We start from the raw sequence: 26,081 nt of genomic DNA, 5'->3' as shown, positions 1-26,081 counted from the left end.
TGGCAAGATCTGTACCATGTTTTTCCCTCCTAATACAACCTCTCTGATACAATCCATGGATCAAGGAGTCATAGTTTCATGCAAGATCTGTACCATGTTTTTCCCTCCTAATACAACCTCTCTGATACAATCCATGGATCAAGGAGTCATAGTTTCATGCAAGAGGCTCTACCAGCGACGGTACCTGAATCAAGTTTTGTGTTTGGTGTTCTCCCTCCTAATACAAACTCTCTGATACAATCCATGGATCAGTTAATTGTCTGACGGAACCTAGGGTTTCCCCCATGGATCAAGGAGTCAGTTTCATGCAAGAGGCTCTACCAGTGACGGTACCTGAATGAAGTTTTGGTCATCATTGAGGAGAAAGAAGACTTAACTGAAGACACAAGAGGCCATCCTACTCTGCAAAACAACAAAATTATAACATCGTCAGCGATTTACAACTTTGCTGACCCTTGGAATGATGTAAAAACCACCACACTGGCTCATAGCTGGAAGAAGTTGCTTTTTGACAGTGACCCTGATATTGATTTTGAAGGATTTGAGCCTGCCAACTTCCACCAAATGCTACGCCGTGCGGGAGAGAGAAAGAGATGTTACAGTGGAGGATGTAACTGACTGGCTAGAGGAAAGTGATGTAGATCCAGGCTACCAGATCTTGACACCAGAGGAGACTGCTCATGAAGTGAGTGCAGGTGACATTGAGGGGGCATCCAGTGATGAAGAGGAGGAAGAAATTATTATCAAACCAAAAAGGACAGTAGTACGAGAGGCACTTGATCTTGTCATTCAGTATGTCAGCCTCTCAGACATCGTAAAATCCAACCCCACTACCACCATTTACATATGTTAAGAGAGGCTGTCCTATAAGGGAGGTAAACAGGTGAAGCTGGACACATTCTTCAAACCTGTTGCTGCTCCTGCCCCATCTTCATCCCAGCCTGCCTCATCATCACAGCAGGCCAATTCACTAGAGCTCAGGAGCTCCACTAAAACAGAATAAATTATTTTGAGTCCCACTATATGATCACGTCACAACAAACTCAGTTCTATCTCCAAGGTAAGAGAAAATAGTTTTTGATTTTTGTTTTTGTTACATTATTTATTCTAGTATATTTATTTTTACATATGTACTACTTACATTGCTTATAAGTAATGTATGTGCATTGTGTGTACACTACCTATTATATTAACCATGTTTATTATGGGTACCATACAATTAAATATTTGTTCGGAAAATTCGGACTACCGGATTTTTCAGACAACCCTTCTCCCCATTAGTCCGCAAAATCGAGGGTCATCAGTACTCCTAAATCTTACATATTTAATAACAACATACTCTCCAATATCAACACATCAAAAAGCAAGTTAGTTAATGTATGCAATAACTTTTATGTGTGAGCTGAGAACATTTCATTTCTGTGCATCAGTTATATTGTCCGTTCTTTCTTTCAGTCAGTGCACAGAAACTTAATAATTTAATTAAAATCTGAGGGACTGCCTCATTTTTGTTAAAATCCACAGCCTTTTCACACAACAAAAGTCCAGATATGGGTTCTCCTAAACTTCATCTCTGTGTGAACCACAAATAAACGGCATTTTCGAGAGATGGGTCATTAGCTGTTCTCATAGTTTTCTTTTTTTTTTTTTTTTTCTTTTTTTTTCCTACACCATCTGAATCAAGTTTCGATGCGAACATTAAAATTTTTTCCTTGTTGTTTTTAATATCTGTTATGGTTGGCTTTTCAACCTCGTAAAAATTTGCTAATGAAGACCCGCATTCTCCCTTTGAAAGTCTGAATCTTTGATTCAATTGTTAAAAATTTCTGCTTCCTTTTAAAAGACAAAGCAAACTACAATACGGTAAAATAAAACTCTATTCAGAATCTTTTTACTTCATATCTCACTTGTGCATATCGTGCTAGTTGCAATTTATGTGCAGTGTTCTTTGTTATATATTTGATGCTTATCTTTTTTTACTGTTTTAGATTTTACAACCAAAAAAATAAAAAATGTCAGTGAACATAAATATCAGATTACAAAGTGTGTTGAATAACAGATTACAAAGTGTTATGTTTCGTTAGTACTGTACGTATATTAATTAAGTTATGTACGTAAGCATAAATTTATTTTTATTTTGCTAACCTGTAGATAATATTCTTCAGATTTTCGTGTATCATCTAATTTTTGTTAACTGGTAAGGGGAAAAAAAGGTGTAAATTTGTGCTTTATACAGTGTCTTCATTTTTATAGCATGTGGATAATATTCCACTGACTTTCACTTATTAGAATTGCCATTTAATAGAATCAAAATTCAATTTGAAAATGTGATCACAATAACCGGCGCTTATTGTAATTATTTTATAGTACCAGCATAAAAAAAAAAAAATAAACAAATGCTGGCTCGTTTGGATTGTTGATGTTTCGAATTACTGATATTCAGATTTGATGCTCTACTGTTTGTGTGTCACTTGCACTTGGAGGGATAGCCTACATGATAGGTACAAAAAAAAAAAAAAAATAATAACTACTGGATTTCTAGTGGTCTTGTTTTAATGAAATCTGAAAAGACTCAACAAATCATTCTAAAAGAGCCAAACAAAATTTCATGAAAATCCATTCACTGAGTCAAGGTATTACATGTGGATAGACATAAAAGAAATAACTAGATTTCTATTGGTTTGATTTTAATGAAATTTTGGAGAGCCTGACCTTTCTAAAAGAGATAAATATAAAATTTTATGAAAATCCATTCCGTAGGCATTGCATATTATACGCAGATGAGCAAACAAAGTAAAGACAATAAGCATTTATGCATATATATGCTAATGCAACTAAAAATATAGACATACAAAACTGCTGCTTTCTTGATGAGCCTATACAATGGAAATGAATATTTCTATAATTATAAAAAAATACATTTTCTCTTTATATATAAAGGTAAAGGGGGAACTATAGTGGTTTACAGTGTTAAAATATACCACATATTTTGTAAAGTAAATCAGATTCTGTGCAAAGCACTATACTTGCATCTTAACAAATTGGCAACAGCTTACCAACAAACATTATAATTTTCACATATATGGAAATGGCTAATGCATATTAGGATTTTTAATAAGGCTTAACTTGAAAATTATGTTCCATATTTCAACTGCAGTACTTTACTATCATCTTAAGCTTATAAAATGATGAAGAGAACTTACATACTTCTCCAGGTAGAGTGTTTGGTTGTCTAGTAATGCTTTCACCATTCGCATCAGGTAGATTAACAGGGCAAGATTATTTTGTGGAATATTGACTTTTACCTAAGTGAAAAAAAAAGCAGATAACATGCAGTTTGAAAGATTATTATCATTTTAAAATGCAAAGTTTTTAAATAATGGAGGATAAGTTACAGTAAAAAAAATGGAACAATTAACTTATTATTCCCCCCAATTTCATCTGAGTCCCTCTTCAAAGATGCAACATCACACTCTAGTAGATGTGTAAATTGAGGATTTTCTCTTCCAATGTATTTTGCAGCTAACAGGATTTGAACTTTTTTCTATTATAACCCCAAACATAAAAAGTTTTTCAAATCTACAGTGCAGGTAACCCTTGTATAACACGGTAGATAGTCGTGTTATGCGAAACCGTGTTTTATGGGACTAAGAAAAATTACAAAAAGAGGGGTTGCGTTCCAAAAGCTAACAAAAATACACCATTCTAGATTTTGTGTATCTTCTGCTCTCTTTAAAAAAATCAGTAATCTGGGTTTGTTTGCTTTTGCTTGATAAATCTTTGTGAATTTCATTGTATGGAACTAAGCATTTTTGAAGCTCCCTTTTGAACGTTGGGCTCCTTTCATTCAAGAATCTGCATTCAAAAAATAAGATTATAATTGCTCGGCTGGCTAACTTTATGCCTTCCCATATGCTTTTTAGTGTAAAATTTGGAAGTTTAGAATTTTCATCTCCGCTATCATCCTCTGAATTGATTTGGTTTTACCTCTGATGCCATTTCCACCAAATCTGCTTGGCCAGCCTCTCTTTCTACCAGTAATTCTTGAACGCCTTCAGTAATTATATCTTTTTTTACTTTTTTAGGAGCATTGGCCACTAAGGCTATGTTACTCTGTGTATATTGTCTATAAATTGCGTGTCCTGAGATCGATTTTCTGTTTCACTGGATGAAAGACCCAAGTTTCTGGGAGAAAAAACCACGATACTCTTGCCTGAGTCCGATTAACTCAGCTGCGTTGTGAAAAAGACCCATAAAAATTCCTCTCATCATCAACGGGATTTGAACTCAGTTCTTTTCCACCCAGTGTGGAGAGGAGGGCAATTCTATCAACTATGTTACCCACGAGGGCTTCAGTAGTCATATCATCAAAACCATCTCCTCCTACCGATGTAGCAAGTTCTACTATCGAACCGATTCTGTTTTCTGCCGGTTCAACCGTATTTCCTGAATGAACTGATTCTGGCCATACATTTTTCCACATGCATTTAACGTTGACGGTTTTACTTCTTTCAGCAATAAAGCTATGATTCTGATACAGTCCACAATTGAGAAATGTTTCCATGCCTCCATTACTTCAATAGATTCAGAACCAATTTTTTACAAAATCCATTGTACCGATTTTCTGACATAATGAGTTTTAAAGGTGGATATAATGTCTTGATCTAATGGCTGAATGAAAGAAGTTGTATTAATCTAGTACAACTGTGGTAGTAGGAACATAACTTCAAAGTTTGGATGGCCTGGTGTGCTATCCAAAACTTTGAAATGTAGATTTTTCCCCAAGTTCAATGGCACAGAGCGTAACACGGGGATTTCCCAACAAAATAAAATACAGGGATTTCTCAATATTTTTTTTTTTTTGACTAGCGACTAACATCGGGAAATCAAAAAGAGTGGAAATGTTGAAAAATTACATCCAACATAATAGCAGTGTTTTCCCCACACAAATGCTCAAAAATACTGTTATGCAAGGTTTGTCTGTGCAAGTAGCACAGTGGTATGGTCACCATCCTCCCCACACCGGGTGGAAAGGGACCAGGTTCAAATCCCGTTGATGACGCAAGGAACTTTAGTGAGCTTTTTCACTCCGCGGCTGAGTTAGTTGGTCTCAAGCATAGATAGCAAGGTTTTTTTGTCCAGCAAACAGGCAAATCGACCAGAGAGCACGCGCAATTTACAGACAAAATAAATATATGGATAGATGTAATCATTTACGGGCACCCTAATATCATAATTTGTATTTTTTTGTTTTGCGAGGTTTGTCTGCACGAATAGCAAAGTGGTATCATCACCGTCCTCCCCACACCAGGTGGAAAAGGTCCAGGTTCGAATCCTGTTGATGACGCGAGAAACTTTAATGGGCTTTTTTCACTCCGTGGCTGAGTTAGTTGGTTTCGGGCGTAGATAGCAGGGTTCCCTCCCCCAGAAACTGCAGTTTTTTCGTCCAGCAAAACAGGCAAATTGACTAAAGAATATGCAATTTATAGACATAATACATAAACGGGTATATGTAATCATTTACGAGAGACCCTAATATAATAATTTTTTTGTTATGAGAGGTTTACAGAAATTCTCTAACCGTGTTAGAGTGAAACCATGTTATATATGTACCGTGTTGTGCGAGGATTGCTGCAATTTATCAATCGTGTTAGAGCAAAACCATGTTGTAGAAGTACTGTGTTATACGGGGGTTGCCTGTACTTTAGCACATGTGGGTTAAGAAGACAGAAAAGGACCTGTTGATGTTGCAGTTGATTTGTAGATTGTAATTTTCAGGAAATACATAAAAGGAGTTGCTCATAGAACAGAAGTGATAAATGAGTCAAAGTTAGTTTGGAGTTGAATTGCAAATGGATATTGAACATTTGATGCATGTGTTTGGAATGGCTTGGAAAACTAGGAGGAATTATCAATTACTACTCCAGAAGGACAGTACTCACAGAAATATTTGTAGAAAAGGCATGCATAAGAAACTGAAGGCCTGTGCAATAAACAGCAGAATGAGTTTGTAAGAGTGGATCATTAATCAACCTGCCTGCTCTTTTTGTAAAGAGAATGTAGTCAGTTTTTGGGGACATTAACTCAAATCTATGTGGGACCGACACTCAATCATAGGACAGACATGGGATCTGTATATAGAAGTTGTAGCTGTTTGCAGAGTAGGGTTTGTAATGTACATATCAGCAAAACTATGGATAGTTTTGCTGATACGTTCATATTTTTCTTACAGTTAATGGGAGGTCCATAATATAAAGAAGGAAAAGAGCAAGTGAAAGAATAGAACATTGGGATACACAAGAATGAAGACAGACAGCAGCTATCTGCCATCATACACTGAGCAGTCAGGAAGAAAACTAGCTACCCAAACACAAAAATTGAAAGGCCAACCTAAAATATAAAGCATGCTTGGAAGGCCTTTATGCCAAACATCATTACAGCCTTAGGAATGTTGAAGTGAACTGCTTGATTTTCTTTTAAATTTTTCTGCAGATGAGTGACATTAGCCAGTATATAACAATAGACTGGCACTAACAGAATCCATATTGGTAAGTATTATTCTGATGGAAGGTTTTGAAATAGTGTAAGACTTGGTGGTTGATGGGTTTCTCCATCAGTTTGGTTTGTTTGTTGTTTGGTTTTTAGGAGCATTAGCAACTAAGGCCATATTGATCCGGGATATGCGGTGGTCATTCCCTGACCTTTCCGCATCCTCCGTATTTGGTGGTGACGGGCTCGAACCCCAGTCTAATCAAGAAGCGTGTGCTACGCACTGCTGCTCCTTCCCACCTGGCTATGGAGGCGTCCATCAGTTTGGAAAGGGTTGAGGTAAGTGCAATGGAATAATTGGAGGAAGAGAGATTTGTCAGCCTATTGTTGCTGTTTTTCCTTCAGCAAACTTAATTGCTGAAGGAAAAACAGCAGAATAAAAAACAACTGAAATCTGGAGTTAATTATGGAGCACAGGTTTTAAAAGATGACTGAAGAAATGCCATCAGAACCTAGAGACTTTCTGACATTGTTTGGGATTCTTATAATCTCTTACTGTTAAAAAACCAAGGAAGGAACTGAATCAAATGTCTCTGGGTAGGAGAAGATTTACCAAAATTATTAATACCAGATTTATATGAAAAGTAAGATTATAGTAAGTCAGTTTTATAACTGTTGTGAACTTCACTGTAAACAGAAAATGAAGCTGGAGATTGACTGGAAGCCAATTTTGATATGCTTTATTCTTATCGAGGACAGCTGCTTTGAGATATTTTTTTGAAAAATCATTTAAATAAAGGATAACGTTTTAGGGTAGAAGGAGGAATAAAGGCTTTCATCCATACAAAAATAATTTCAGCGACACTACCTGAGAAAATATTAGTTAAGAGATTCAAAACAGTTGGCTGAACAAGTACAACCAGAATAGCAATCTTGAAAATCACCCCATTTAGCACTGCTGTAATGGTAAATGATCCAAGGAAGAAAATGATTGTGGGACAGAAGCTCTACTAGAAATGAGATCATCGCCAATCTGTGTTCTCAGGTACTCAAGGAACAGCTAACATTAATTGTGTACTTTGAAGGTTTGTTGGTAAAGAACAGATCAAGGGTGTTTTGGGTGTAGTTAGGAATATATGGTATTCTAGCAGGAAAATTAACAAGTTGTGTAATGTATTTAGCAATAGTAAAAGCTTCAATATCTCTACCAGCTGGGCCTATAGATCTATAAAAACAGTGAGGTCAGCTTTAGTTATGATAATTAAAATGACAAAGGAAAATTATATTTACTTTTAAGAAAATTACACTGGGGAAAGTTGAGTTTCATAGGCAGAAAATCAAAATGTATTGACCAATTTGTTGGGAGAGCAATTGAGGCAACAAATGAATTGTACAGAATGAGTTAAAGATTTTAAACTAAAGGGAATCAAAAATTCTAAATTAGGAAGCCTCTGACAAGGAATGTCAGAGTAGACACATGTACAAGCACCACCTTTTATGCAAAAAAAAAAAAAATCATTGAGTAAATAAGACAAATGAATTAAGTGATAGTCAAGGAAACCAATAGTTGAGATTCCATAAGAAAATATGGGGGCCTATGTGTTTGTAAATGGAAATCACTAAGATTAGAACTGAGACCATGTATATTTGTGAAATAAATCAGGCAAGTTTAACTTCTTTTCACAGATAAATTATTTGCTCCCTCAATTTAACTCACTTTACCTATTTATGCTGTATTGCTGTAGATGAGGTAGATGTTTGGGGTAGAGGGAAATGTTGAATAAAGTGATGAAGTGTTTAGATGTGTCATACATAAAGCAGGTTATATACCTCAACCCCTTAACAAAGTGTAGCTTTAGTAGTGCACCTATCTTTATATGCTACTTCTTCCAGACAAATAGCAGAGCAAAGATAGAAAGATTATACAGTAGTTAATCTGAATGCCTCCTAGAGAGTTACCAAATAGGTGGACTATCTAGTGGCCAGCTTGTGAAAATCATTTGAAAGCTGTGACCGCAAAATGTAAGGAACGTTAGGTCTCACCATAATGACTATCATAACTTAAAAACACTGACTCATAATATGTGATATAACAGATGGGGAGCAGTCGGAGCTTTCTGTATGTTTAACCAAACATGGTTTTGCCTCCGTTAGGCTAAGTAATGGTACTGTACTGGCTGATCAGTCATCTATCACCTGTTATTGCCTAGTGTCATATTGTCTCAGACATTCCTCTGTGAAGTATAGACATCACACCTAATCCCTGCTTTTATTGGTTGCCAGCTCTAGTCTACTAGGCATCTGGATCCTTGCACATGGGGGATATTCTCAGGATTACTAATAGTTCCACCAGCATGAAGAGTCAGAGGATTTAGCTGTTGCAGAACAACCAGACTTTGCCAAGACAAGACAGTCCTTAATTTACATATGTATTTTATACACCATATAGCTTTTGCTATATTAAAATAATCAGTTTTAACATTCCAGGTGATATAATACTCAAACTTAGACAATGTTCATAAAGACAGCTAACATTCAAATATATTAATGATATTCGCTAGTCAGCATGAAATAAATACATACTTACACCTTCATGTATAAAAGTGCATAATGGAGGAAGCATCTGATGTAAACCTGGATCTGAAGACAGACTTTGCAGGGCTTCCTGGAAAAGAGAGGAATTTTTAAAAAATATTCTCTCTCTCTTTCCATCAGACAACAAGAATGTAACATACACAGACAACTTAGAAATTTCTAAAAAAAAGAAACAAAATCACAAAAAAAATTCCTAAATAAATTTTAAGTAAAGATAATACAGATCATTACATTTTACTATGAAAAAAATAAAAGTTTAATGGTAAAGAAAAACATTGCATGCTTGTACTGCTAAGCTCATGAATGCAATATCAATAAACTTCATACTTTACAAATAGGACAGAATCATAATTAATTTTCCATATACATCAAGGAAACACACAACACTAAAATTTGCCTCTTACCAAGGTGAGACTTTCAGTATTTGCAAATGCCATACAGTTTACTGAGCAACAACATGCTTTTATTTGAAAATGTATGCATCATCTTCCAACAAAGAAATGCTGGGCTTAATTTTCTCAAGAAAGCAGATCCTTGATTATAGGAAAATATCTATGATGATTGTTATTAAATAAGGATTTACTGTACACAGGTAAAAATTATATGCTGAATGTGGTCAACATTAATTAACTTTGGAAGAATTAAGGAAAATTTATGCTTTGTTGTATACTCCAAATATAAGAAAAATATTCAGTCATCTTACTCCTTATATACTGTCACAATGAACACTAAGTTATTACATAACTAAGTTGCAGTTAATCGAGCATCTATGAGGGATGTTTGAAAAGTTCCAAGACTAACCATGCTGTGGCACTGTAAGAGGCTGAAATTGTGTTTTGGACATGTCGTGTGGCAATGATAGGGGAAATGAGTTAGTAGTATAGCAGTTTCCATTAAACCCAATTGCCTAACTGCTTGTGTTTGCAATCGCATAACAAGTTATGCAATTGCAAACACAATCTTCATGTGCTTTAAGGAAAAGCACACAAAAATTATTAATATGTGGATTTTAATTGAATTTTGTGTGAAGCTGAAAAAAACAGCCAGGTGATGCTGGGGGCTTATGCTTATCCAACAAGCTCATAGACTGGATGAATTAAGTCATGCACTGGTATTCAAATGGTAGTAGCATCTTGGTAACTATATGGAGGTAAAAAAGGGTATGGCTACCACACCAGACAGCACATCAAAAAATGACCTGTTGCATATGTTTGAGAAGGGCACAGAATCATCCAAGAAGGGTGTCACATGTGAAAGCTGCTATTTTGAAAAAAGAAATTGTTTCTGATTCTTCCAAGAGTTTCAAATGCAAATAACAGGTAAAGTCACAAAGGGTGTTGAAAATTTTTAAAATATTCCTTGTATATCATATGGTGTGTCGCATCTACATGCACTAGTGACACTGGAGCATGCTACATATCACGTATGCTACAGATATGAGCACTGGAACACAGAGTTCTATATCCGAGCTTTTTTCAATTAAATACAGTTATCAAAAAAAAAAAAAATGTTCTAGTTTGTTTTTACAGATATCAACAACAATCATGGGCAAGGAATTTCATTCATACAAAAATATTTTCAATATGTGATCTCTGTGCATCAAATAATATTTGAAGATGTCTACAGGAATTTTTCATAAATGCTGCAAATGTTTCCATAGTGAATGTTGTAGCTGTGATTTCAGCTTTCAGTTCTTTGATCAAATGTGGGATATTCTTGTATAGCAAAACATCAGTAAGTTGTTCTAATAAAGAGAAGGTAGTCTGAATTGGTGAAAATTATGAATTATGTTATAGAATATAATTATATGTAAATATTTTTTTCAAGTTGAAGTTAAAAAAAAAACAACTAATTTTTCATAATCCAGTAACATATGTTAATTTAAATGGTATTAGGCCTACTTAAATATAACTAAAAGAATATAAATTTTATGAAAATGTACAGTATATTCAAACCAAGAGTTCAAATTAAATACAACACAAATTCTATTCCAAAATCAAAAAGTTGACATCATGAAGTGCCAACTTTTTGATTTTTAGTGGAGAGCGAAATTAAGTCTAAAAAATATATTTAGAATCGGTGAGAGAAGGGGGTTGTTATGTTGTTATTTGGGTTTTAGGAGCACTAGCAACTAAGGCCATATTGCTCCGGGGATATGCGGTGGTCATTCCCTGACCTTTCCTCATCCTCCGTATTTAGTGGTCACGGGTTCGAACCCTGTTCTAATCAAGAAGGTGAGAGAAGGGGGAGAGGAGTTGAAACATTACATTGCCCAATCCAGTTAGCACACCATGGGGATGACCTGATAGTTGGCACATATACTGTAATGTACACAGTTAACATTTAAATCCAGCCACAGAAATTCTTAAGACCTCTTCAATTGGGACCGTAGGTAACTGATCTCAAACAAAGGGAGTAGGGTTCTCCTTTAGAGTTATTCTATGTTTTTCAGACTGCATAACATGAAAATCAGCCTGTGAACACATGCTTTAACAGATATAAAGCAATATGGTTTACGATCCCAATGTGCTATAAAACAATAACCACCAAAACAGCTACATAATCCATTACATGGAGATAGGACTTGACATTTACATTCCATGCACTGTAACCAGTGCATGGAATTGTAAACCAAACAAGTTATGACAGAATGTAATTTCCCTCCATTATTTGTCAAGGTGACAATAAAACTACACAGTTGTAAATGGAAAAGGTGAGAGAGATCAGAAGTAATTACGACAATGTGCCATTTCATAAACCTTCAATAACATCTTAGTCAATTTGAGTATTTGGGAGGAACTTATAGACTGTCTGAAAATTGTGTGTGTGTGTGATAAATCAGAAATTTTCAATAAAGCCATGAAAATAAAAAAGCATAGATATCTGGAAAACTGAATAATTTGCACACAGATAATAGTAAGTTTACTGCACTTAAATATAGACAATAGCAAGTATTAGAAATCACATTTCCATCAAAATCCTGCAAAACAAGAACTTCATAATTTCAATACGTGAATACCAAAATACATGTAAATTATATGAAAACAAAGAACTTACAACTCTTCTAGGCTCGTCTGAACCAACACATGCTTCTGTAATTTCCTTGTAATATAACTGTTGTTCCTGAAATTATCAGAAATTAAATATAATTAATACAAGTAATGCAGATATGGAGAATCTTTTTAATCAGTAAGTTCTCTTTTCTAAAAACTAGCATAGGCTACAGAGCAAGATTCCTTTTATAACACAGAATATATATAGAATGAACTTTTCAGCGTGACCAAATATTAATTTTCATTTTTTAAACAAAAGGCTTACAAATAATGAAGTAACAAAAAAAACGAGAAGCAGTACTTACAAAAGAAAGCTCATGAGTGGCCAATTGTTTCACTCTCACTATTTCTACATGTTTTCTCTTGTTCTGATTATTTGTAGTTGGTAACCTGTCTCTTGGGGAAGAGCCAGCAGTCTTGGTTAATTTTACAGCTGGATCAATACTTTCAAGTCTCTGCTGTTCTTTTGATACTGCATATAAAAAAGGACAAAAATTACATTATAAAGAAAACTCACAAAGGATATATATTAAAGCTATGTGTATAACTGAAAATTTAATGACAACACAATATATAACAAATCTGGCTCCTTAGGAAAAAAAATAACAACACCCTTTTATTGCAATTTCATTAAAATAAATTTTTTGCAATGAAAGGACGTCTTTTTCATTCTTTCTTTTTTAAGGAGCCAGTTTAACAATGATGTTCAAAGGCCCATCAAAAAAAAAAGTTGAATTGAGTAGCTATTCTTTACAGCCTGCACCCTAATATCAATGGCAGTCTCCACCCAGTTAATTGACACTTGTGTCATTACTCCAGTAATGTCAATTATACAGTTGTAATATTGTCTCAACTTTTTAAAATGTGGCTTGCACCCTCTTTTCTGTCAGAAAACAATTTCCCTTTAAAAATCATCATTATTAAAGATTTTAAAACTTCAAAAAACCATGCTACAGCCAAAGTAGTTAATGTGCCAAATATTCACAAACATCGTATCTAGGGTTTCAGTGCCCAAAATCCAAGATTTTGACTCTTTTTTTTTTATTAAAAACATTTTCTTCTGAATAACAAAAAAAGTGGTACCATATGTAATAATTGCTTGTCTAAAACTCCTAAACTCTTTGCGTAACTTTTTTCTCATCACGTATACACCACTTGTCACTCATTTGAAGAAGTATGGATTTAAATCCAGCCACAGAAATTCTTAAGACCTCTTCAATTGGGACCGTAGGTAACTGATCTCAAACAAAGGGAGTAGGGTTCTCCTTTAGAGTTATTCTATGTTTTTCAGACTGCATAACATGAAAATCAGCCTGGGAACACATGCTTTAACAGATATAAAGCAATATGGTTTAAGATCCCAATGTGCTATAAAATAATAACCACCAAAACAGCTACATAATCCATTACATGAAGGTAGGACTCGACATTTACAATTCCATGCACTGTAACCAGATGCCCAAGGCCATACCATATGAAACACTCCTACACCATAACATTGTCATATGCAAACTTCACAGCTGGAACAGCATATTTTAAGTGAAAGTGCTTGCCAGGATCCAAATATACAGATCTGAACAAAAGGGCATGTGCTGCGACTCACTGTATAATATTACTTTCCACTCAAAGCAATTGACAATGAGTATTGTATTGGGTAATCTAGGTCTTATACTCTGCAACTCCATGGCACGCAGCTCTATATGAAATATGGAAGTGCTTATAAGGTTACTTGTGGCTCCTTCCATCTCCATATAAGCATCTCTTGGATAGGTATTGTGATGATGTTACCAGCTTTTCCAGAGTCTATCAGCCCTTGTCAGCAAGGGTTTTGAACATTCTTGATCATTTCTTCACCACAGGATCACCTTCATTCTTCCATTTTTGCTGCATATCGCTAATAATTCATTTGAGGGTATATATAACTGCTGCACAAATAGTTCATAGTGACATTTATCCAATATGACATACAACTATCACATCCCTCTGAAAGTAACTTTTTCCATTGACTCTGATTGCTACAGGCAAGTCTGAACTACTTAATGCAATGTACTTATTACCTTTATAGCTCAAACATACTTGCATATTCCATATCTGATGCACTTTCCTCTAATCAGAGGAGTGTCCCATTTTTATATACATCTTTATTTCATTCATTTTTATATCCATCAAATGTCACATTTGCAGTTGAACTTAAAGCTTGCCTGCAATGCATTCATACTGTTTCAATCCTTGTATAATAGTGGTGCATGATACAGTATATCTTCAATTAGCTGATATTGGATTATTTAAAATGTGACATTTTGAAGTTGCTACCATTCCCCAATCAATGATGCAAGGTTTTACATGCACTTTAGTATGCATTATTTGATATACGTGTACAACAGAAAAGTCCGAAATGGGTCCTGCAATTGATGAATAGCCTGTTTAATTAACAAAAAAAAAAAAAAAAAAAAACCTGCTGAAACCAATTAGAAGAAAACAGTTTTAACAAAATTGAATGGAGCTACAAAAAAAGTTCCTTTTTTTTTGTGCAATTTTATAAACTGATATGCTTATTTAATAAATGACATCTCTTTTTATTTACTGAAGACATCACTAAACTTAATAGGCATGTAAATTACTAAATGGAACTGAATTTAATCTAGCATCAGAGCTCATTCTCCTGCTGCATCTGCTACTATCATGTTTTCTTCAATGACCCGTGGTAGTGTGCAGTTGGGGCTTAATGAATAAATTCCTGATGTAAAAGCTGGTTCTCCTTCTACACATGTTACAACTGTGCTTCACAATATTTTTTTGCAGCCCATTTTGGTAATGGCAAAGTGACATGTTAAATTTTTATCAATTCCATATGAAAATATCTAGCTTTTAATTAACATTTGTCACTGGCTTTCATTTCATGGTATTAAGGGTAAGTTGCTACAATGGATAAAAGGATGGTTAAGTGGGAGAAGACAGGGGGTGGTAATCAATGGGTGCTGCTCTTCGTGGACTAATGTTATTAGTGGAGTCCCACACGGTTCGGTGTTGGGTCCACTGTTGTTTTGTGTATTTATCAATGATATTGATGAAGGTATATCAGGCTTAATGTCGAAGTTTGCAGATGACACAAAGGTTGGCAGGGTTGTTAATGACAGTAATGGCAGTGTGCTACTGCAACAGGATCTAGATAATTTGGGCAGATGGGCTAAGAAGTGGCAACTGAAGTTCAACCTTGACAAATGCAAAGTACTGCATATGGGTAGAAGTAACCCCAGAGACACGTACCAACTGTGTGGTACTACACTTAAGGTGGTAGAAAATGAAAAAGACCTGGGAGTAATTGTGCAGTCAGATATGAAGTTTTCTGAGCAGTGCAGACAGGCTGCTAGGGCGGGTCATGGGGTTTTGTCAATGATATATAGGAATTTTGCTAGCAGGGAAAAGGAGGTGATTGTCCCTCTGTATAAGGCAATGGTCAGGCCACGCCTTGAGTACTGCGTACAGGTCTGGAAGCCTCATTTTAGGAAGGATGTAGATTTGCTTGAGCGTGTACAGAGAAGAGCAACACGATTGGTGAGGGGAATGAAGGGATTCTCTTACCAAGAGAGGCTTAAGTTCTGCAAATTGCAGTGGCTGGAGACTAGGCACCTGCGCGGTGATCTGATTGAGGTCTATAAGGCCTTGAATGGGTTGAGCACACTGAATTCTGATGGGATCCTTCCACTTGTTCAGATTACCAACCTACGGGGACATAAGTTCAAATTAAGAAAGGACAGATGTAGAATAGACTAAAAGATGCACCATCTTGTAGTACACATTTTACACATGCCTTTAGCCAGCGGGTGGTTAATTGCTGGAACAAACTTCCATCTGTCGTTGTGGAAGTTGATAGGTTAAATAAATTTAAGGAGGAACTGGACAGGCATTTGGAGGGAACGGTGTGATTTTTTTTTTTTTTTTTTTTTTGGCTGATGCTGCATAAGCTCCTACACTTGCTTTCTTGCATCATGTGCCACTACTACTACTACTACTACTATTTTCAGTTGAAGCTGTTTTATGTGCAAAAATTCAGACATGTTTGTTTCATTCTTGCTGTTGGAGCTGGTTTTCCCTCTAAATGTGTTACAGTTGTGTTTTGTGCTCACTGGCAATGTAAACTTGATGTGTCAAATATTTACTAACAGCATAAGATGATACCTGGTATTTAAATTTTCTTCTCCTATGTGAACACTGTTAAAAATTTGCTAGTAGTAAGTGACTTTTAATTTTGATTGGAGCTGTTTTATGTGAGAAAGTTGGATGTTCTTCATTCCTACTGTTGGAGCTGGTTCTCCTATACATGTTACAGATGTTTCATGAAAATTTTTGCAGTCCAGCACACTTGTCAGAAATGGCAAATTTATTACAATGAACAGTGTCATTTTACCAATTATATAAGATGAAATTTTCTAACTTTTGTTCCTTTATAAGGAGGCATTGGGGAAAACAAGAACCATGTCAGCCTGACTTTCCAATCAGAGATGTTTTTCATCCAAAATGTCAGTTATGCTTTCTTCTCCACTTCTTTTTTTTTTTTTTCTTTATTCAAGAAATTTTTTGACTGAAAATTGTTCAACTCACTCAATTCACTGAAAAAAAAACTTCACTGCTGCTGCTGCTAAAGTGACAGGAACAGCATAAACAAAACTCTGAACTACAAAACTGATGAACAGGTGAGCATTAACAATGATAGTTAGGCCCAATACACACTTTGCGGGAACAAAACTGCTGTAGTGTTAGCAGTATCAGATATTCGGATTTTATAAAAATAAAATTTTATCACATATCTCCATGTTTGAATTATATAATTTTAACATCCTGAAAATCAGTATTTATTTTTTTTGTTATGCATTAATATTTTTAAAAAATCCTCACAGCCAAGGTAAAACTTTGGAATTTATTTTCCAGCTGCACTCAGATACTGGGCATTTTCTGTCTACTACTCTCAGCTGTTCTTAAATGATGTCACGCTGCTCGTGGCTTACAAGCATCAAACAATCTCTCTCTCTCTCTCTCTCTCTCTCTCTCTCTCTCTCTCTCTCTCTCTCTCTCTCTCTCTCTCTCTCTCTCTCTCTCTCCAGCTTTTATAAATCAAACTGAATTGTATGTATAGAAATGGTGACAAAAATAAAAAAACAATACTTAGCAATCATGTTATATATTCAAGAAATTTACAGAATTTCTCCACAACTCAATTGTCATCATTCTCACTCTGAATTAATGCTTTAACCATGTACTCCTGAACATGTTAACCATCTATTCACAAATATCTATTACAGGGGTCGGCAACCTGTGGCTCTTTAACTTTTAGCCCACATGTACAACAAGCTACATATTTCTGCAGAGCAAATATTTTTGAACATGAACTATATTAAAAATAAATCAAGAAACCATCTGAACAATGCGAGTCTCTCAGAATGTTTAAAGATGAAAATTACGGCATACTAGCCTGATGTTGAGAGACTCGCTCAAGAAGTTTAGCAGCAAAAGTCACATTAATTCATACCTAATTCGATGTTTGTTACGTTTTTTCAGTATTAATAAATAAAGTTTCAAAAAATATTTTTTTTAATATATATTCCCAATATATTTATTTAATATATATACCTTCCCACTCTATTCCATTTCTTAAAAAACTTCCCCCAATATTCCAGCTTGAGCTGAGGTGCAGCTCTTTGGATTCATTTTTTTTTTAAATTAAATCAAAAATGGCTCTTCACTCAAAAAAGGTTGCCAACCCCTGATCTATTATAACAAAACAAAAAGATTATTAATATTTTAAACAAGAATTACAAAAATTCTGCACAGAATTAATAAGATTATCTAACTAAAAATTTCTCAATTAATTAACACTAGCATGTCCTTAACTTTTATACATATTTCAAACCAGTTTAAATCAAAATGGATTAGAAAGTGTGGCTAATAAATAACGAGACTTGCAACAAAACAAAATTAATAAAATATTTTGTATCTTACAAGTTATTCCCCTTCAAAACAATTGCCTTGGGCTTCTATACACTGTGCCATATGTTTCTTCCAAGCACAGAAACATTTCTGGAAGTCATCTTCTGTAAGGCCTTTTAATACCTTCAGTTGTTTTTTTTTCTGAATGCCTTCAATGAACTGAAAATGGATTACCTTAAATACACTTTCCAGTTTAGGGAACAGAAAAGAGTCACAAGGGGCAGTTTAGGGAACAGAAAAAAGTCACAAGGGGTTAGATCTGGTGAGTAGGGTGCATGTTCACACACAGGTATTTGTTTTTTAGCCAGAAACTGATGAACAGAGAGCACATTGTGTGCTGGAGCATTGTCTTGATAGAGCATCCAACTGTCCTTCCACAATTCATATGTTTCTTCAAATTTTTTTATACAGCCTTGTCACTTCAGTGTTAGTATGCTTGATTGACAGTATGATTTGGTGGGACATGTTTGGTCATAATAAAAATTCCTTTAATGTCAAAGAAAACAAGAAGTGTAGTTTTCATTTGTGATTTTGACATTCTTGTTTTTTTGGTCTGGGGAAATGTTTGGTCTTCCACTGCATTCATTGTCTTTCAGTTTCTGGGTCATACTGAAACAGTCAACTTTCATCAAAGTCTGGATCTTCAGTTTTTTTTTTCAAAACATCTTCACAAACTTGGAGTCTTCTCCTTTTCTGATCTTCTTCAAATTTTTGGCACCATCTCCTGGAACACATTTTACTCATGCCTAAATGTTCAGTTACACTTGGAGTCTTCTCATTTTCTGATCTTCATTCAAAATTTTTAGCACCATCTTGTAGTACACATTTTACACATGCCTAAATTTTCAGTTAAAATTTGTCCACACTGAGTTCTGGTGCAACCATTCTAATGCTTAAATGCCAATCACTTCACCAGTTACCTTACCCAGTCCATACTTTCATCAGTTTTCGTGGATACCAGATGGCCTGGTTGGTTGGTTATATTCATTGTCTTCCACATTCTCCATTCCTTCTAAAAATCTTTTATGCCATTCAAGCACATGAGCTCTTGACACAGTATCTTCCCCATAAACTTTAAGTAAAAAGTTATAACTTTTGGTTGGTGTTGTCTTTAGTTTTGTTAAAAATCTGAGGTAAATTCATTGTTCAATTCTTATGTCTGTCATTTTTCTGGAAAACTGCAAATGCATGAGATAATGAAAATCTGTCTCATTGCAAAGTGAATGAGTGTTTTGGAATGTGAATCTGACAACTAGGGAAAGGTTCTAAGTCAAGTGCTGTGCCTTTTTTTCACAGGCGGCACTTGGTGTTCAGTAACTGTGAGTGCAGTCTTGTTATTTAATAATTACACCTTGTATTTTGTATTTTGGTCCCTTGAACCTCAAATCAACTAGGTTTTACTGTATACTTAATTGAGTAACATAATATAGAAGTACGGACTTGTCATCTTACGGTGCCTCCGTGGGCAGAAGCAGCAGTGCCTAGCACACATTTCTTGATTAGACTGGGGTTCGAGCCCGTGACCAAATACGGAGGATGCGGCAAGGTCAGGGAATGACCACCGCATATCCCCGGAACAATATGGCCTTAGTTGCTAATGCTCCTAAAAAAAAAAAAACCAAATAACAAACAATAAATTGTCATCTTACAAGTTTTATATCTTATCTGAAAAATAGTATAAAAATGAATATGAAGAGAAAACCAACAAATGTAACATTATCATTAAATCTATTCAAATAAAAATAACAGTAACAATCTTACCTGGTGGAGGATTTTCTGGTACTGTGGGCTGTATTCCCTCAATACTGAGCCAATGTGCTAAAAAGATTCAAAACTAATCAAACCATATATAAATGTATTTAATAAGAGGATAATATAATTTTATGGGCTAATCGGATAATTTTTATTGTGCAAAATGCTAAAGCCATTAAAAATATAAACAAAGAAAATATTGGCATTTCATTTTCATTTACTTGGCATTTCATTTTCATTTACTTTAAATGCAAAAAATATCACACAGTAGTGTCTATGATAAATTTCTTATGCAAAGTAGTTTAAGCTGCTGAAAAGGCATATGGGTCACTGTGATCATTTTCAGTGGACAGTTGTTAAATTTTTAATACAGAAATGAATGAAAACAACCTTGAAGGTTATTCTGAGTTATGGATGAGTGAAAAGAGCAGTTTTAGAATGCAAAAGAGCTAAAAAAAAATGAAATAAAAGGGAGTTAAAATTATGACCCCTGGCTACCAGCAGGCAAAGAAACAATGTTTTAAATTTAGGTAAATATTTTTTAACTTATTAAAACAGTAAAAAATTTGTCAGTAATTGTGACATTCAATGGATAATTGCCAAAGCCTTCATAGGGCTGGCCTTGAGAAAAGCTGCAGGCTTTTTTCCACAATGTCTTTTTTTCTTTCATTCTGCAAACAAACAAAACAGCTCTTAGCACACATGCAATTTACAGATTATGACACATTAACACCTCATAACCTCAGCTTCTTCAGAATTAATCCATACAACTACATCTAAACTATTAGAAAATTTCAATGGAAAAATAATAAAAACTATATAGAGTAGAACCTCATCAATTATAAGGTTACATTCAAATGTCTTCATTCTCCACACTTAAGGGCCTATACAAAAAGGGGGTAGTCAGATGTTTTTTTAAATGTATTTATTATTGATATATTTTGTACATATCAATAAGCCACTGATTTTATCAGATGTACACTGATTAAAAATGTATGTCACCTGACTAGAGTTTGGATATTCATAACTATTTTTAATATATTAATAGTCAGAGAATTATGAAATTCTGACCTCTAATGCATCTTTTTTAACAATACTGTATTACATTTTATATATTATGATATTGACCTTACTTGTTGTTATTGTGAGATATTAATGGCACAAGAGCAACTAAGGAAAATGTGTCTTTCTATAGTTCATCTGTCAGAAAGCTTAATCTATACATCAGAGAAAATTAGATGCAAGAATGCAGATGAATTCACTGAGGGGAACAGGAAAAGTTCATCAATATTTACTTTATCTATGAGAATGTGTTCTATTGTTGCAGGGTTCTGTAAATTGGAAAGTGTTTTAAAGGCGCAAAAAAAAAATATTTTTATTTGAGGAGGATGGACAATCAATTAAAATATATTTAATAGTTTGATATTGACATGAAGAGCACTGAGTAGGGCTTTTACTCATGAGAAAATGGAAGCAAGTAAGATATGTATGGCCAATATGTAACCATGCTAAAATAACTTCTTGTTGGTTTTGCCGGGAACTTGATATCTATATTTGCAGTTTGTGTTTTATTTGGCAGAGTTTGTTATTTAGTTCTGCATTCCATATAGAGTTTCCATGCCTACAAATTCATAAATAAATAAATGTTTAATTCATTCTATTATATATATGAAATGTGCAAAACACCTGCAATGTATTCTGAATTACAAGTTTACAACAATTAAAACTACTGCCGCATGAAACACAGAAACATGAGCCACAAAAAAGATGTTTTTCTCTCTCCATTGGTGACTTTGATTTATAGAAGGGATTACCGATTTTTGAAGGTTGTGGATAAAGTACATCAAATGATTACTAATACCAATAATAACATGCTACTTATCATTGCATATATAGATCTCAGCAGAAAGAAAGGCTAAAGGGCTGGGGTAGCAGTTTCATATATTGAAGGTAAGGCAGAGTTACAAGATAATTCTGTGTAATCCTTTCCAGAGCAAGACTTCTAGAAAGAATTGCAGTTTTATTGCTTTTTTTTTTTCTTCATGGATTACTGATTCTAGTGAAAAGTGTAATATCTCACTTGGATATACTAAGCAATAACCAGGAATGGCCACATGTTATTTTTAAAGTGCATTGCATGCCACTTAGAGACATATCTATACGCTACAGGAATTAAATATCACCTGTCCACACTACTGATCAATGACACCAAATGTTTTTGCTAACTATGCAAAAGAATTATTGTATATGTTAAGCACTTGTAATTAAACAAATTTTTTAAATTTATGTTTTTAAAATAAATATTAATATAAGTTAACAAATAAATGTTCGCCCTTACAGAATCAATTCCACGAGCTCGTTAATCTAACCCTAATTCCTATGAGGAGCTTGTTAATCTAACGCTAAAAAGCTACTTTTTGCAGAAATAAATGTGAACCATGAGTTCCTGTCACATTGAAATTCAAGTTCTAATTTTTGGCAATAAAAGTGGAATTTAAACTATATTCATTTCTGAATTTTTACTTCTTTTTTTTTCCACATCAGTAAATGTTCTACTAATAAGAGCTGCACATGCCACAGAGTTTGATACTTCTGATCTAAAAAAAAAAAAAAAAAAAAAAAATCAGACCACAAGACCACAAAATCAGACCACAATTTTAGGCAATATTTTCCAGGAAAAAAGTGCATCTTATGGTCCAGAAAATTATATATTTTATTGCATATATTCAAAATAGATTCACGAGTGCTTTTTAAACAAAATATTAGTGCAGAACAAAGCTTTTATTCATTGTATAATGCCAGCAACATGTTGTTATTATTGATGTTAAGGTCTAAACTTCCACTTTTTTTTTTTCAGAGAATACATCATCTTCAGGTCATCAAAGCCATTGCTCATTCCACATTTCCTGAAAGACATGGCAACTGTCTCCTGTCTTCCATTATTCACACCTAAGAAACAGTTGGACACTTCATTCATCCTGTTGGTGTCAAATTGTAATTTTGTGCCTCCATCCATTTGGTTCAACTCTTCTACCATGAATACTTTAAAAGGATTGTTTAAAGGGTTTATTAATTGAGATGTCAAATGACCGCAGTTGGCCAAGGCCTTCTGGAATTACAACTTAATCCACATTTAATTCAGAAACTGTCCTTTTTGTTGTTTTTGTTACATGTAAACTGAAATGGTCCTGATAAAAGAGCTCTTTTTTGTGGGAAGGCCACTTAGACATTTTGAACATACTATCACTAGTCACAGCTAGAGATAAGAACCATCGCTGTGTGCACCTAGTACACTTTTGGACTATAAGATGCAGGGGAGTTTTAAGCAATATTTTTCAGGAAAAAAAAAAAAAGTGTCTCTTATGGTCCAGAAAATACAGTAGTTAATAGTAGTTTTCATGACCATTACATTTAAATTTAGAATAAAACAATCTAATGGTCTTTCATTACAGTTTCTCTCTTAAAATCTTTGTTGGAAGCTCAAAAACACAAAAATAATTAAAATTAGTGCTTATAATAATCAAGCTGTCCTACAGTCTTATATCAAAGCAGAATTCTTCTGCTATGAAGATGATTAACAAATAGAATCTATTCTAATCTCCTATTCTTTTCTACTAAAATAACACTCTTTAATGAATCATATGGAAGTAAGGCCTGTCCCCTAAATTCAATTGCCCATTAAACTCAAAAGAAATACATATAGTCACCAAAGCTACTAGAATGTTACGAAAAGGTGCTGTACAGTGGTGCCTCACAATTCTACTGTAATCCGTCGCCAAATTAGAGTCGGATTGCGGGTCAATATTTTCCATATAAGTTTATGGCAAATTGATTAATTCGTTGTCGAAGAGAAATACACAATATTATTGACTTTACTATATTCTACCATAAACAAATGAAATTACAAAATACATAATGAGTACATACATTTCATTGAGCCTTAGATGTTGGAAAGATGTTTTATTTATCTTGTTCTACCCCTTCTCTTCTCCTCTTGGCTTGAATGGGGATGAGGAATTGATCAAGGGTGGACTGTCTCTCCCTCTTTTTTAAGATAGCCTTGAAGTGATGCATAGTAGTGTTGTTAAACAAGTCTGTCATACTAGTTACAACAGCAGTGTTGGGGTGCCATTTTAAACAAGCAGACTGCACCTTCTCCCAGTGAAATAAAATTTCTTTAATGGCAGCTGTTAGCATCGGCCCTTTTTCCCTGTCGTCTTCTTCTTCACATGAAATTTCCTTTTCTCTCTTTTTTTCTTCCTGTTCGCTGAGTATTTTGAGTTCTTCCACGGTTGGTTCATCATCGTGATCCTCCACAAGCTCTTCCACATCAGCCTCATCAACTTCTCCTATGTCGAGGTTCTCCGCCATAAAATGATTTCTCACATAGCTGCAGTTGCTTCTGATTCTTCAGCAGCTTGGACTGCACTGTTGTCATCCCAAAAAAAGGAAGGAACGAGTTTCTTCCATGATGCACGAAGAGTCCTCTGTGTTACTCCCTCTCAGGCAGTTTTAATAAAAGAAATGGCGTGAAGAATATTGAACTCAGTCTTCCAGAACCCCTTCAGTGTCTTATCAGAAGAATGAGTCACGTGGAAAAGCTGTGAAAACAAAGCCTTGGTGTAAAGTTTTTTAAAACAGGCAATTACTTCTTGATCCATGGGTTGGATCAGTGATGTGGTGGTTGGAGGCAAAAACTGGACTTTGATGAAATTAAAGTCAATTTCAAGAATGTTCGCCAAGTCTTGGGGGTGGACACTAGCATTGTCAAGAATCAGCAGTGCTTTCAAAGGTAAATTGTTGTCAATGAGGTATTTTTTTACACTCGGGGAAAACTCCTCAAAAATCCAATCTTTGAAGACTTTCTTCTGGTCTACCCAGGCTTTTGCATTGGATCTCCACATCACTGGCAGTTTGGACTTGATGATTTTCTTCCCAAAGCACTGAGGATTTTTAGAGTGGTAAACGAGAAGTGGCTTTACTTTAATGGCTCCGCTTGCATTTGCTGCCAATAACAAGGTAAGCCTATCTTTCATAGGCTTTCAAAGGTAAATTGTTGTTATGTCCTGGGAGCGTCACTTCTTCTTATGTGATGTATGTTCAATTTGGTAAGCACTTCCAAAATAACCCAGTTTCATCCCCGTTAAAAATTTGCTGCGGCAAGTAGCCTTCCTTCATGATTAAATCTTCAAATTTTTTCACAAACTCTTCTGCAGCCTTTTTATCTGCACTAGCTGCTTTCTCATGTCTGAGAACACTATGGATACCTGTTCTACCTTTGAATCTGTGAAACCACCCACGACTTGCTTTGAATTCATCAGTTTGATCTGAGATATGTCCTGGAATTTTCTTCTGCAATTCTTCAAAAATTAACCTAACCTTCTCACAGATCATTGCCTGAGTTACTGGATCTCCTTTCATCTGTCTTTCTCTAATCCAGGTAAGAAACAGCTTTTCCATTTCTTCATTGATTAAAGATCTGTTTCTATCAGAAATTTTCATTGCTCCAGCGAACACCCTAGCACCTATAATCTTGTCTCTTTGTTGCCAGAAAGTTGCCACGGTTGACCTAGGGACGCCATACTTTTGAGCTACATCTGTAATTGTTCTACCTTTCTGCACTTTATCTATAATTTCTTTCTTCTTTTCTATGCTCAACCAAGTGTGTTTCTTTCCTGAATTATTCTGCTGTTCACTTCTCTTTGGACCCATTATCAAATTTCACTCAAAAAATAAATAACTGCGAAAGCACAAAATTTTTTACTTTGTGAGAAATGCAGAATTATAAATTAGCATAAACAACTCGAGCAAATGTGAACTCAGACTATGATTATTAACAAGATAATGTTGTCTCATAACTCAGGAAGAACTGATGGCATACCTGTAGCTATCTTTGAGGGCGGCTAACGTAGCTGAATGATTGAGGGATCTATTCCCGCTTTTTAATACCATTGATTAAATGTTACTCCCGCTCTTTAATACCATTGGTTAAAATGTATGAAGCAACAGTCACTATTCAGTGCTATTTAGTAATGTTAAAAGCAGCTACGTAGTCCAGCAAAGAATTCTATTGTGCAATATCATGTAGCATTTGCGCCGGGCCCGTGAAATCCGACTGTCGAATTGCGGTATGTTGAACTGCAAGGCACCACCTGTATTATGAAATAAAAAACATTAAATGTAGTGGAAACTCTGACTAACACTTAT

General features: G+C 34.8%; 1 protein-coding gene across 2 annotated transcripts in view; it reads right to left on the bottom strand.

Annotated features, from left to right (window-relative positions):
* Nucleotides 1-26,081, bottom strand: part of LOC150075816 (transcription initiation factor TFIID subunit 6-like) — a 59,719-nt gene that overhangs the window by 29,350 nt on the left and 4,288 nt on the right. For both annotated transcript variants that reach the window (XM_090387975.1, XM_090387976.1), the window contains exons 4-8: nucleotides 19,884-19,940; nucleotides 12,443-12,609; nucleotides 12,142-12,207; nucleotides 9,077-9,154; nucleotides 3,204-3,305 (exon numbers count right to left, since the gene is read on the bottom strand). In XM_090387975.1, coding sequence (XP_090244101.1) covers nucleotides 3,204-3,305; nucleotides 9,077-9,154; nucleotides 12,142-12,207; nucleotides 12,443-12,609; nucleotides 19,884-19,940 — 470 coding nt within the window. The remainder of the gene's footprint in view (nucleotides 1-3,203; nucleotides 3,306-9,076; nucleotides 9,155-12,141; nucleotides 12,208-12,442; nucleotides 12,610-19,883; nucleotides 19,941-26,081) is intronic.

This window comes from Mastigoproctus giganteus, chromosome 13 (assembly GCF_048544385.1).
Source record: "Mastigoproctus giganteus isolate SK-2022 chromosome 13, ASM4854438v1, whole genome shotgun sequence".
NCBI lineage: Eukaryota > Metazoa > Arthropoda > Arachnida > Uropygi > Thelyphonidae > Mastigoproctus > Mastigoproctus giganteus.
Note: the sequence above shows the minus strand (reverse complement) of the source record. Positions and strands in the feature narration are given on the sequence as shown.